The sequence below is a fragment of the Pungitius pungitius genome, chromosome 8, assembly GCF_949316345.1.
Source record: "Pungitius pungitius chromosome 8, fPunPun2.1, whole genome shotgun sequence".
NCBI lineage: Eukaryota > Metazoa > Chordata > Actinopteri > Perciformes > Gasterosteidae > Pungitius > Pungitius pungitius.
Window position 1 is genome coordinate 16,700,372 of NC_084907.1, and position 13,267 is coordinate 16,713,638.

Sequence of the window (13,267 nt, forward strand, 5' to 3'; positions counted from 1 at the left end):
CGTGACGTAATGTAGGAAATACCAGTAATTTTCCAGTAGGACCTACATGCTCCAAGCATCCTGGGACAGGTTTCAGTCAGTAGGGAGCTTAAACCGTAGCCTACCAGAATGTGGAGACATGTAGTCTTTAGGTAAAGGTCCTAAAAATGGCAGAAGATAATGTGCAATCTTGTGTGCTTTTTTGTGGAAGACACTTTGTAAAATAGATGGTGTCTCCTTCAAAGCAAAGACTTAACACATCATGTTATTATTATCATTATTAGTCACATTTCAAATAGTATCACCATTAGCGTTACTGATTCTTTCATTCTTTACATCCTGCTATATCCACATAAGCGTTTATTATAAGTAGTATTTTTAATATTTCCACCAATAAGCAACTTACTACTCTAACTTTAAGTAACGAATACCATATGCATCGAATGTATTTTAACTCTGGTGTTTTGATCATTATGTACACATGACATCTATTGCACATATGTCTCTCCTGGGAGAAAAATCCCTTTGTTGTTCCCCCGAGGCTTCATCCTGCTTTTACTCCCTATTACAGTCTTTTTTTTGGTGGGGGGGGGGGGGGGGGGTAGTTTTTCCTGTGCCGATTTGAAGGTCCCAGCATCAAGCATGGCTTATATGTATGAATTGTAAAGCCCACTTGGGCAAATGTCCATGATCACGGAATTATGTTTAGAATATAAAATTAGAAAAGCAATAAAATATAGAAAGTGTAAGTTATAAACACGTACTGAATAAATATCAGTCAAAATAAGCAAGTTAAAGTGCAAATTTTCTTTTTATTCTGATTTCATTTTACAGCAGAAATTATGTAAAGCATTCAGAAGACATTTTCCACATATAAGGGCAATATTCAAAACACTTTGCATGGCCTCAGCAACAAAATATTCTTTTAAAAACATCAACAATTTAGTGATGCAGGTGCATGCACGTTTGTAAAACAAACAAATAAAAAACTAGGCTACAAAAAATAAAAGAGGAATGAAAGACTGAGATTGGCATGGAGAACACAATAGCAGGCAAGGTGGGAATAGAGCAGGAAATGAGAGAGAGAGAGAGAGAGAGAGAGAGGTAAGACAGGGTGAAATAAGAAGAAGGCGAGGAGAGGTCTAGCCATAGATTATCTATGAGGGTCTACCATTCTAGCATGCAATGTGGTGTTTGGCCACACCCTCTCAAAACAAGGCCTGAAAGGTTATACCATTCATTTCTAGGCGGATTTATGAGAACAGAGGCCATCTCTGCGCATGTCTACCAGCTGTCTACTATGGCATTATTTCTTAATTTTATATATATTTTTTAACTTCTTCTACTCTATATACTCTTTTTACAGTCACCATCCTCTCCAAAAACATGAACATATTGATGGGTTATCTGGAATCTGTGTATTTCGGGAGTATGTATTCTCTGTGTGTGTGTGTGTGTGTGTGTGTGCTGATGAGCACATTTGCTGACCTATGTGTATATCTGACTGTATGTGTGTGTATATGTATATATATATATATGTGTGTAAAAGGAGGCCAGAGCAGTGTTCTTTATGAGTGTGCTGATGTGAGTGGGCGCAGTTTAAGAGGATGTTTGTTAACACAAATGCTCCTGACAGTCCTAACTGTGGCTGTGTCTCAGTATGATGGAAATTCAGAAAACATGTTAAACACGCATAACAGAGGTCGTCCAATTGTGAATCTTTGAATATACTTTCTCTTAACTTTTATATTTTTACTTAAGGAAATTGAGATGATGTATGGCCATTACCCACTTTTTATTTAAGAACTATTTGTATCAAGAATTCTGTGCGTTTAACACAAGAGCAAGTATTCTAATAGAAATAACACCTATTACTTGCCTTCAATTTAGCTAATAATCTTCCAACAAGATCCTATAAAATACTGGATTTGGAGTTTCTTGTAGAAAAATGTCTGCAAAGGCAGCTTGATGAAGCATCGCACTTGAGTGCATCAATCAAGAACATGAACATTTGAAGATACTCTGTTAGTGAATGAACAACTGAAGTATCCCTTACATACACAGATACATAAATATACATATGCACACACAAATGTACACGATCACCAGCAGAAGAACAACTCCGTTTCAGCAATCATCTCACTCCACATACCATCCCTCTGATCTTCAACCCTGAGTAAAATCTAAGGGAGGGATTTACTTGTTCCCAAAGACATAAGTACAGAGAGATAGAGTGTGGCTGTTTCTGAACGTGTACGTTTGTGTACTGTTAGTGTGTGTTCATGTGTGTGCGCGCGCATCAGTGTGAGAGAGAGAAAAAAAACAAAGAAGTGACAGCTATTTTGTCCTCTGAAAAACTGTTGGGTAATGCTTTTGTTTATATGCCGCAAGATAATTCCTTTGAAGAATGACAGAGAAAGTGAGTCCTTGTGAGAAAACACATCGTCCTCCCAACAGCGAGGGGGATGTTGAATAGACTCGTGACAATGCCTTTCATACACAGAGGCTGATGGGTTTCTTACTATAATACTGCAAAACTGACACACAAGTGGGGCATAAAGTGATATTGTAATTACTGGTTTATCTCATGAAGCAAAACACAGCGTCAATCAGGCCATGAGCATTCATTCATACCACTGACAAATTAGAGCTTCTTGCTTAGACTCAGATCAAGTTAAACACCGTCAAGTTCACTTTTAACACACAATTTAGGAAAATAAACAGGTAACTAGCAACCTTTTGGAGGACATACAATAGATATTTCCTGATATTAGCTTGCACTTTTCTGTTATTGAGCAGGCACTTTCTAAACAGAGCTTTCCAGAAGTCAAAAGTACATGTTGTATCATAATGGCAGTGAAAATGGGGAGAAAAAGAAGAAATAACCAAATGATATGATAAAAGCGGGGAAAGGAGACATTCTGTTTGAAGATGGAAAGCTTTGACTGGAGGCCAGGCTGGGTCCTCTGTAGGTGTGATTAATGGTCTTAATAAAAGCTAAGTATGTTGCTGAAGCACAACCACATTGTAAATAATGTAGCGCCCTCTCCCCGTTTTGGGTCTTCATTCATTGTATTCATATTAAAATGACCATCAACATCACCATTAGTATCATCTTCATACTTGCATCATGGTTGTCTACACTTACGTTTGCCTTAGACAAACCCCAGAGCTTGTCGCTAGTACGAGATCTCTTACGAGGTTTATTGTCTGTGTGTTGCCTCTGTGGATCCTACTGATATCTTTTGGGTGTTGGCTTCCCCAACATAACATATTGTTCCGCAAAATAGCATTCATAATAATTGGCACTACTGGCAAAAAGGGTTTAATTTTTGCTAGCCAAGAAATAAAAGCACAAAATGTAAATGTTTTGTCTGAAAGATCATTGTTTCAGCTAAGTTTGTTTTCCCACTTATAATTCTAACATTAGATTTTTCAGTTGCATGCTTTAACAAAATGTTCTTTTCAGTAACACTTATACTGGATACTCTTAAAGTGAAGCAGTTAAAATCCTCTCACAGTCCATAGCCACTAACATCTTCTTTTTGTCTTAAATCTCATGCACATTACTCCGTTTGTAATATTTACAATATTTACAAGCAATACAGCCATCCTGTGTACCCAGGTCTCTGTCTTAAGTTCTCATTATGGGAGTAAAATAATTTATAATCTTAAATACAGTCCTCTTATGAAAAAGTGTCAGGGTCCTTGTATTCCCTTACCTCGTCAGTTTATATACAGGAATATGCAATAGTCCAAAATATGGATTTGATTGCCCATATAGGCTAGTACGGGGACCAATGCCCTGTATAGGGGCAGGTATACGACCCATGTCCTGTACAGAGCAAGCATAGAGACCTCTCAGAGTCAAGAAGAAGTCAAGGCAATGGTATGTGACTCTCTCCTCGAAACCGCAGTTAGGATTTAGAGGTTCACGCAAAGAACAAACTAACAGAGACATTTAACCATCGGGACATGTCATATTTTACCACACAAGGGGGGAAAACCAGTCTCAAGCGGAACCACTCTTGAGCCAATTAAATACATAATCAGAACCTTAAATAAATAAATAAAGTTTAAAAAAAGCACCCAAAATAAGTCATTTGTCCTTACACAGTTCACATTACACAGGGCAAGGATAAGTCGATGAGGACATAAGTGAGACACAACTACACATAGAAATACAAAATAAACAACACTAAAGCAGTTTGGCAAGCATGCAGGAGCTTATAGCTCAAACACATGCATTGAATCGAACAAACACGGACACACCACTTCAGGCAAGCAAAGTGCTGCCTCTGAGAACGACTCCATACAAAGTCCATGTAACAAATTAAGACATCGTTTTTCAGACCCCAACCCTTATCTAACAATGCCCCTCTTACATTCAAGTGCAGTTCCTCCTCTTTGATCATGTGACGGATTAATAGGTTTGTAAGCCTGTGAGTCGGAGTGGTCGGGGATACTGTGATATACTGAATTAGCAGAATGATTTGCCACTATAGCTCTTCAGGGTGATGGAGAGGAGGAATAAGCGAAAAAACCTTGCATGCAAATGCAACACAGAAGTGAGTTTTTTGGTTTATGTTTTCTTATTCTTTCATGGATTACTGTTTGGATACAAAATCCAACAGGGTTTGTATATTTTCTGCATGTCAAAGTAGCTTTTATCTTGAGCCAGCATGTCCAGACGCTGCCATGAAAGTCAGGATGTCGTCGCCAGGCGCTTCCTTGTGCTCTCTTGTCTGACTCGTCGACTTGCTCTTGCAAAGAAACATACCCATGAGGAGTGCAAAGAATGCCATGAGGTTAATGTGATGGCCTCCCAGTGAAACTGTGGAGGAGGATCAGTGCTGTGGGTGGAGCCACGTCCCGTGGCTCTACCCAGCAGTCTGTCAGTCTGAGCTGCCATGATGGACACCTTTCCTGTCCTCAGTCCGTCTGGGAAGAGTTTTTTGCCCTCTTGAGAGAAGAAGGAAGATAGGATGAGAAAGCAGGCCGGGGAGGGAAATGGAAAGGGCAGGAGACGGGGTTGAGGAATGGAGTTTTTGGGAAGATGGAATAAAGGAAAAAGAGGAAGATGGAGGGCGGGGTGGGTTTATAGATTGCTCACAGGCTGAGGGGGCTTTGCATGTGGGCCTAGAGGTGGGCTCTCAGGACCCTTGGCCTTTCTCTGCTCTTTCGCCCTGGGAGAAAAAACACACATGGAGACAAGCTCAGCGCAATATTTGTTTTCTGAAAGTTTGTATTTGTGCATGTGTTTTCCGCTCCATGTCAAAACCATACTCGGTGAAACAAGACAAAATATTCTGCAAATCAGTGCTTGGTGCACACACAGAGACACACATTCTGTAATCCCTCCCCATCATCAAGGCACAAAAGAGAGGCTGGCAGCCTAAACAAGATATTTGCCCAATGTCAATCAGAACATGCCCCCATGAACATCATATGCAAAAATAGCTCCTCTATCTATGTGTCATTCAATCATGCAGAAGTACTGACATCATTCAAAAGTCCTCGGAGAGAGACAGAGACAGAGAGACTGTGAGTTAGGGAGAGAAGGGAGAGAGAGAGCAAAAAGGAAGGATGATAACCCAGGATCTCCTCTCTCCCTCCCTCTGCTGACATGCAAACAGGCATCAGCCACCAGGAGGGAGGGAAAGAAAGAAGAAAGTGTGAAAACTCACCCGTTTCAGCGGCCTGTGGTCCATCAAGGGGCTTCACGGGAACAGTAAAACAACACCAACTATTAGCACCAACGCAGAGAGCGCATGAGCGGCAGTGGGCTGTCAGTGTGTGCAGGTTTGGATGTGTGTGCGCTGAGCAGTGCGGGTGGAATAGTGTGTGAGGAGATAAAGGCTCACCTGTGGCGGCATCGGAGCAGGAATCTCAGGATCTTGCGAGCAGCCTGGTTTTGTTTTTTCGTCAGGAGGCTGCTGTAAGGGAAGACACAGGAGTAAGAACAAATCTTTGGCATGAATATGCCCTTTCCGTGTGTGAGAGTGTGTGTGAAGTACCCGAGGGAGTGTCTATAGGAGCGGTAGTATTGCTGGATGAGGACCGCTGCTCTTCGACTCTGTTGGAACTTCCTCTGCTCATGGAAACTCCGGAAACGACTCTGGATCAGGATGGCTGCCAGGGTCATCCTCTTATAAAGTGCATACTGAGAGAGAAGATCCATTTCATTAGAAGATATGTGCCTTTTTTTGCATTTTGTTCCAAATACACATTCATTGTGTTCATTCATTCTTCATTTTTATACTAATATTGTGGCTATAAATACTGTATTTCCCTCTGCTACCTAAAAATCATGGCCCACACGCTTTTCACAGCTTGAGGTCATGTGCAGTTAGTAAATGTCCCTTATCAATGGCGTCAGAAGGAAAAGAATGTTGTAAAGAACTGACGCAGTAAGTTACATGTCTAAGCTGTTTGGCTTCATTATACATCGTTTTATTGGAGCTATTTTCAAAGTTAGTACCATCAAAATAAGAAACTGTAGGACAGGATGTGGACAAGCCACATTGTTATTGTCAGTTTCTTATAAATGAATGTCCAATGTGATTTTACCCCATTTGTTCCGAATCCTTTACGACATTTCATTACGAAGGGAATACATCCACCAATGCAATCATTTATGTATGGTATTTCTAATTCATTACTTAACTGTAGGTCAGTCAGATGTAAAAGCAAGAAGAGGGTTGATGCTACATGTATGCTGCGCTTACCTGCTTGTATCTCTTATAGCAGCGCTGAATCACTGCTGCAATCTCCTTACGTTGCTCCTGAATGGGACCCTGACAAAAGAGAGATTAAGAGTTTGTACATGTTAAATGGTTCATTGCCTTTGTAGGTTTCAAATTCATGAAAGAGAGACATGGAGAGGAAGATAATATGAATAAACAGATCAAAAAACAATATGGTGACAAAATGCATTGGATGATTTCAAATCTCTTGTGCAAACCTTGTATTTTTTAAGGGAAAATCAGGTATACCTTGTTTTTTCTGAGGGAGTGCAGAGCATGCCTGATGGTCTCATACAGCTCCCCCTGCTCTGCCTCGGTCATGGCCAGACAGGAGTCACTTTTTAACCGTTCTTCTTTCATAGCTGCACAGAGGAAGGAGGTCCAGTCAGAGAGGGAGGGTAGGGCTTCTTTAGCCTGTGGACTCTGCTGATCCTCAGGCCCTGAGAGAGAGTTTGGTTTGGGGCTAGGAGTCTGAGAGTTTAGAAACCTGGAGAAAAGCAGTAAGGAAAGCAAAAGTTTATTACCAAAAAAGATGTGCGCTATTTAATGACTTAGGTAAAGAAATCTGCAATTTGTGGACTCACCTCTCCACCTCACCGAGGTAACCAGTCAGTAATTTGACATCACCGCTGATCCTGGGGTCCGTTTCAGTTGCCATTTCCTCCTGCTTGAGCCTACAAGTTGAAGCCTCCACGATGTGATCAGCAAGCATCGTAATGTCCATCTGCGGGACATGCAGAGCAAACATTACTTACATATTTCTAACACCTGCTCCACTTGACGTTACTACTGACAGTCAACTCTGTGTAGCTTAGTAGGTAAAGCTTAAAAGTTGAGTGATTTTCATATTTCTAAGTATGCGATTCATGTTTAATGTATTAATGTTTAGTGTGCATTGTCATAATTTCTTATCAACTTACTGTAAAAGTTAATCTTCATATCTGAACGCTATATGCATCAAATTTGACTCAATCAAAACACACAATATATATAACACACATATGCTCCTTGAACAATCAAAAAAGGTCTAATTATTTAACATATCTTCTCTTCATGACCCCCCCCCCCTGTATCATGCTGGATGTGACATCAGGGTAACCAACAGTTTTATTAAATTTACTAAACGATTTCTTTCATGTTCTTTAAGGTTTAACCAACTAGTACTAAATTCCTGTTCTTGCCATTGAGCCTTTAGTATGTCTGCCATTTCTCTTTGTGATCTCATTTGATGATTTGTATTAGTGACCATTCCTTGTGTGGAACTAACATAGTTGTGAAGAGACTCCTACTGCTCTTGCGTCGCCTTCTCATGATGACAATGTACACAATGTTTGAGTACAATATACATCATCAGTTGTTTATATCTAAGTTGATGAGGTAACATGGGAGTTTCCCTTTATTCACATCGAGGGTCAAAATGTTGTTTTCATAGACTTTTTAATGTATTGTTTCACGTATGTTGTCACAAACATGGCACACATGCAAGCAAGCCGTACACATTGTCAAATACATACAGTACAAAAGTTCCGTTTTGGTGAAGGAAACAAGATCAAGACTGTCCCTCACAAACTGCTGCCCCTACCTGCAGGTCCTCTGTGTTATCCTGATAGGTCAGCAGCTCCGTCTCCTCTCCCCTGTCACACAGCACCCTTTGGCGCAGGTGAATGGCCAGTCGTTCTTTTCCTAGAATCCTCCTGGCTAGGCTACGCTGGCCCAGAGTCTGTCTCGGACTCCAGCCGTTGCCCCCTCCTGACCCCCCTATCCTGGCCTGCAGGTGGGAGAATGGAGGGCTGGGGAGCTGAGGTCGATTCGGGCTCGAGCTGGCCGGGGTTGCTTTCTGACAGCTAAGGTTGGAGGGTTGAGTTTGTAGGGTGTTGGGGAGGAGAGAGCATTGAGGGTTAGGACCAGGGGACGAGTTGAGGAGGGTGGAGAGGGTGTTGGTACCAGGGGTTGAGTTAGCTAACTGTTGCTGGGTGTCGGGGCTGGGTTTGAGTCTCTTGGCTGGGGGTGGGCCTCCCTGTTCTCCCTGGGTTCCCGGCTGGGCTCGGTGTCCTGTTTGGTTCCAGTTCGGGTTCGGGTTGTCTGGTTGGCTCTCCGCCCTGCCTCTCCTCAGCTCTGGGGAAACAAAGATGCTGGAACAGTGGCAACATAGATTCCTACCTTAGTGGATAGTCTAACTTAATAAAATGCTGATACTAAGTTGTTGTTTTTCGACTTATTTATTTTAGGGAGCTTCAGAGGTTTTGAGTTTGTTACCTTTGGACTGTCAGGCTTATAGTTTCCAGTCTTCATGCTAAGCTAACTTCAAAGAGAGATATATTATTATATTTCTGTACTACGTTGTCTGTTCTCCATTATTGTACTATCTGCCGTCATGCACCAACCGCCAAGTCAAATTCCATGTATGTCTGACATATTATGGGAATAAACGATTCCTGATTCCTGATTATAGCCTCTATATTATAAACTGAAACCACCAGCGAGGTTACATTCCACTAGGGCTAAATGGCAATTTCTTGTTTGTGTTCTGGTTGAAGTGACCCATTAAAAATAACAAAAAAGATTTGTTGTTGGCAAAAAAAAACAATATAGCATTCTATCCCACCTAAGTTAGGGTTTGGCATAGGGCTGTTGCTTATTCCGCTGGTCTGTGACTCTCCTCTCCACCTGTCCATCCAAGTGTCAGCAGACTGGCCCTGAGCTTGGGGAGTCAGCTGCAGCTGCTCTAAGAGCTCAGCCAATCGAGTGTGGCCCCGGGATCGGGCAATGTTGAGCGGCAAGCGTCCAAGCGAATCAGGAATAGCCAGAGCTCTTGGGTCCCACTGATAAAGCACCAATGCTGCCTCAGTGTGCCCCAGAGCGCACGCCCACATCTGTGGAGGCAAAAGAACAAAACAATCAGATCACACACAGGCACAGAAAGAAAGACACACATCTTTCAGAAATATTATAATGGTCACTCACCAATGGAGTACAGGAGAAGTGGTCTACGTTGAGAGGATCCACCTCTAGCTCGAGGTCAATACTGTCTGCATGCTTTGTACTGCAGAGCAGGACAACACAAGTGAAACTAACTGACAGCCTGTGCGTTCACAATGGTGTGTCATGATTGCGTGTTACTCACCGCCAGCGAATGAGGGTCTGAATGAGCCCTGCATAGCCCTGAGCTGCAGCCAGATGCAGTAAGGTCATTCCTCTGGAGTTCTTGCTGTGAACGAGCTGATTAGACGAAGCCCAGCAGGGCTGAGACATCATCTTCTCACAAACCACCACAACACGACCTTCGAACGAACCTTGATCAGTAGAAATCTGGAAGATCAGAGACAAAAGGGTTTCCATTTCGGTGGAGTGTGTCTGAAATCCTCATTACCCAATATATGGTGGATAATATAGCGGGTTAGCCATTCATCCGTAATGTCCCTGTGGGGTCAAAGTATGCAACAATGCCTGAAAAAAGTAGACAACGATGGCAATGTATACAATCTGGCACATTCTAATTGTCTAACTGGTGTCTGAAGGTATTGTTTCATTTTGCCAATGGGCTTAATGTACTCTACAGTGTCCTCTATAAAACATGTTAGCAAGTGGATTGGGAATACTGAATTAATTAATTATTACTACACTAGTTCTCAACCTTCTTTTAGTTATGAACCCTCTTTGAAACATTCTTTCAGCCAACTAAACTCAAACCAGCGCAAAGCAATTGTGTCTAAAAAAATATATATATATGTAATGCACAGCGATGTGCCATCAGTGTTTGATTTACTGAACTGTCAACACTCAAGATTGCATTGTTACATTGAACTGAGTAGTTTTGCATTTACATTTTAGTGAACAAACATCTACGACTAAAAAACGTTCTGTTTGGAATAATGTTGTTCACCTGTACTGCACTATAAACATTGTTTAAGAATCTAGCAGTGAGAAGGTATATTTCACCCAAGCTATATCACTCCTTTTCTGCCTTACTTGAGACTGCTGATCAGTAGCTCCTCCTCCCTCCAATCCTCCATCCCTCGTTGCCATGGTTTCTGAACTGGGGTTTTGATTGGTTATCTCAGCCATTCTCTGTTCCATCTGCTCGAGACGCTCCAGGATGGACATCCTGAATTGAGTATCTACAGGAAAAAAGATGGGACATATGAAGATGTAAACATTGCCTACTTATTTATTCTTTGTTTCAACAAATCAAGATTATGTTTTAGTTAATCCTACTCGGAGAACGCTTAGAGGGATAAGGTCTATCTTGGATCTGGCGTCCCTTTCATTAAAACCCCTTAACAACAATGGGAACTTGGAAAGCATTAAAACTGTGGGTTTGTGTGTCTATGTGTAGGTGAAAGATTTCAGATATAACAGCAAATGTACATTTCGTTTGCCTGTTTGTATGTGTGACCCTTTGTTTCGATGCTGCTGCAGTTCTGCTGCAGTGCCTATTATGTCATTCCACCTGCTGCTCTCTAACTCAGTCGCTCTATTTTTTCTCTTCTCAATTCAATCCCATTTTTCTTTCTTTCTATCTGCGGCAAACAAAATGAGCCGAAAGGGTGGAGCCATGAAAATGAACAAGAGGCTAAGGCTCCTCCTTTTCCCCTCGGCCAATCAGATGAGGAGTAGAATTTTCTGGAGCAGCATTTTAAACAGAAAAGAATGATTTAAAAGTCAGATGTAAAAGCAAGACGAGGATTGGCATCTGCTATGAGGACTTTGATGTGGTTGATTATATAAGTTACATTTAATTAAATTTCAATAAAAAATGAATTCAAGTAAGTAATTCAAATAGAAAGTTAAGAAATATCATTATTTGATTTTCAGCAATTCAATAGTGAGGAGATAACCATTTCATTAATCTCCTTTTTTGACAGAACAGAAGTTGCCAGAAAAAAAGAATTTTGGAACATTACTTGAATGTCCTGTCTGTAACATTTCTTTCAAACTGGCTATCCATTTTTATTTTATTGTCTACTTTATTGTCTATTTAATTTTACTTTCTATTTTAGTTATTTTACTATGCCTTAATGTAATTTAGCATTTTAAAATTCACAGCAAATCATGCTACTTGAGTTTTAATGCTGTAAGGATACATTATGAAGGATACATACACTCTTTTAAAAGTCATTTTAGGATTCAATAAAAAACAATTCATTTTAATTATGATGTCAGTTGATTGCAAGTATATCCATCAATAACATTTTTTTTCACCATGTTGGTTAAATGCAAATCTAATCTATTATTTTAGTAACTGTTTTTTAAGTGAATGGATTAAAATAGCCCAGTAAAAAACAATTTAGAGTAAGTATTCTAGTGACACAGCTTTTATATTCCTGCACTTGCAAACAAATTCAGCGTTTCTTCAATGTTGGATCATTACCTGTAGTTGTACTGGGTACCTGTGGATTTTATAACAAGCATTGCTGGTCTGTTAAAAGTTTCAATATTCCATTGAGCTTTCCCTCCAATGGATTATTTTCCAATAAATGAAGTTCTGCACAACTTTCCCCACTTGCCCCAGAAAAACACAGTTCGAAGTGAGGTCAGCAAGTCTAATAATAGACGAGAGTATTGCAAACCAACTAAAAAAAAAACAGACCAGAGAGAATATTTCTAATTTTTAACGGTAAAAAGGTGTTGGCACACCTACAACTATTACTAAATCCAAGTGGTTCTGGATACAATTTGAGGTTATATTGAAATAGACAGAAACTTAATAACTCTTAACTCTTTATAGAAGTTAAAGTGTTCTATAGATGAAAATAATTCAACCGATTTAAAAGCCCTTTTGTCATATACAGATAATGTTTCAGTAATAACCATGAACACTTAAGACACAAGGTCTGGTATGTATTTAAGCTGTGGGTGATCAACAACATAACCACATGCCTCTGCCTATAGACATATCATTATGTGGGCCTTTGTTGTTGTACGGTCCAGTGGAGCTGTCCACTCCTGGTGGTGCTGAAAGTTAACGGCTCAACGTGCAATGCTAAATAAGCTTCTAATTATCAGGCCTGCCACACAAAACAAGCAGCCTCTATATCGGTCCTTTTAGCAAACAACGCGAGGACTTGTGGCATTTCATCCGTAATTATCTCAAATCGGCTGTGCACCACACATAGTTTAAATATTTGGACTGAAACATGATATGCAAAAGCAGCTTGAGGATTTAGCTATGAAGTGGAAATTTCGACAACAGGCACATGTATGTCAATCTATAGCAGCGTGATAACAAACAACACAGACCTAGAAGGCAACAGCAGGGTGCCGTTTGAACTTAACATCAGATTAAAATAAAATAAACTACGAACCCAACAAGCGAGTCTCTCTATCTGCGGCTCTCTTTGTTCCCGCTTCTGCTCAACCCCGTGAGTTTGAAGCGCGCGACTCACACATAGCTGCTCCGATCGAGCCAACACAACTAAGTGCAGAGAGCGGCAGAGAGAGAGAGAGAGAGAGAGAGAGGAGGGAGGAGGGAGGGGGGAATCCAAGTTGTGGTTTGAGCAGACACGCTTCAAATCCGCCCGCCAGACTCTGAGCTGCAGGAG

The 13,267-nt window shown here is 40.9% G+C and overlaps 1 protein-coding gene across 5 annotated transcripts in view; it reads right to left on the bottom strand.

The window, feature by feature from the left end:
• Window positions 1-771: 771 nt before the first annotated feature.
• The window catches only part of LOC119229551 (calmodulin-binding transcription activator 1-like), a 49,063-nt gene continuing 36,567 nt past the window's right edge, over window positions 772-13,267 (bottom strand). The window contains exons 11-22 of one of the 5 annotated variants that reach the window (XM_037490034.2): window positions 10,695-10,843; window positions 9,850-10,034; window positions 9,690-9,768; window positions 9,331-9,598; window positions 8,308-8,840; window positions 7,310-7,449; window positions 6,975-7,212; window positions 6,708-6,776; window positions 5,997-6,142; window positions 5,844-5,912; window positions 5,667-5,697; window positions 772-5,165 (exon numbers count right to left, since the gene is read on the bottom strand). In XM_037490034.2, coding sequence (XP_037345931.2) covers window positions 5,133-5,165; window positions 5,667-5,697; window positions 5,844-5,912; window positions 5,997-6,142; window positions 6,708-6,776; window positions 6,975-7,212; window positions 7,310-7,449; window positions 8,308-8,840; window positions 9,331-9,598; window positions 9,690-9,768; window positions 9,850-10,034; window positions 10,695-10,843 — 1,940 coding nt within the window. In that variant the 3' untranslated portion in view covers window positions 772-5,132. Of the gene's footprint in view, window positions 5,166-5,666; window positions 5,698-5,843; window positions 6,143-6,707; window positions 6,777-6,974; window positions 7,213-7,309; window positions 7,450-8,307; window positions 8,841-9,330; window positions 9,599-9,689; window positions 9,769-9,849; window positions 10,035-10,694; window positions 10,844-13,267 lie in introns of all 5 variants that reach the window. The other 4 variants (XM_037490033.2, XM_037490032.2, XM_037490030.2 and 1 more) reach the window with 4 other exon arrangements.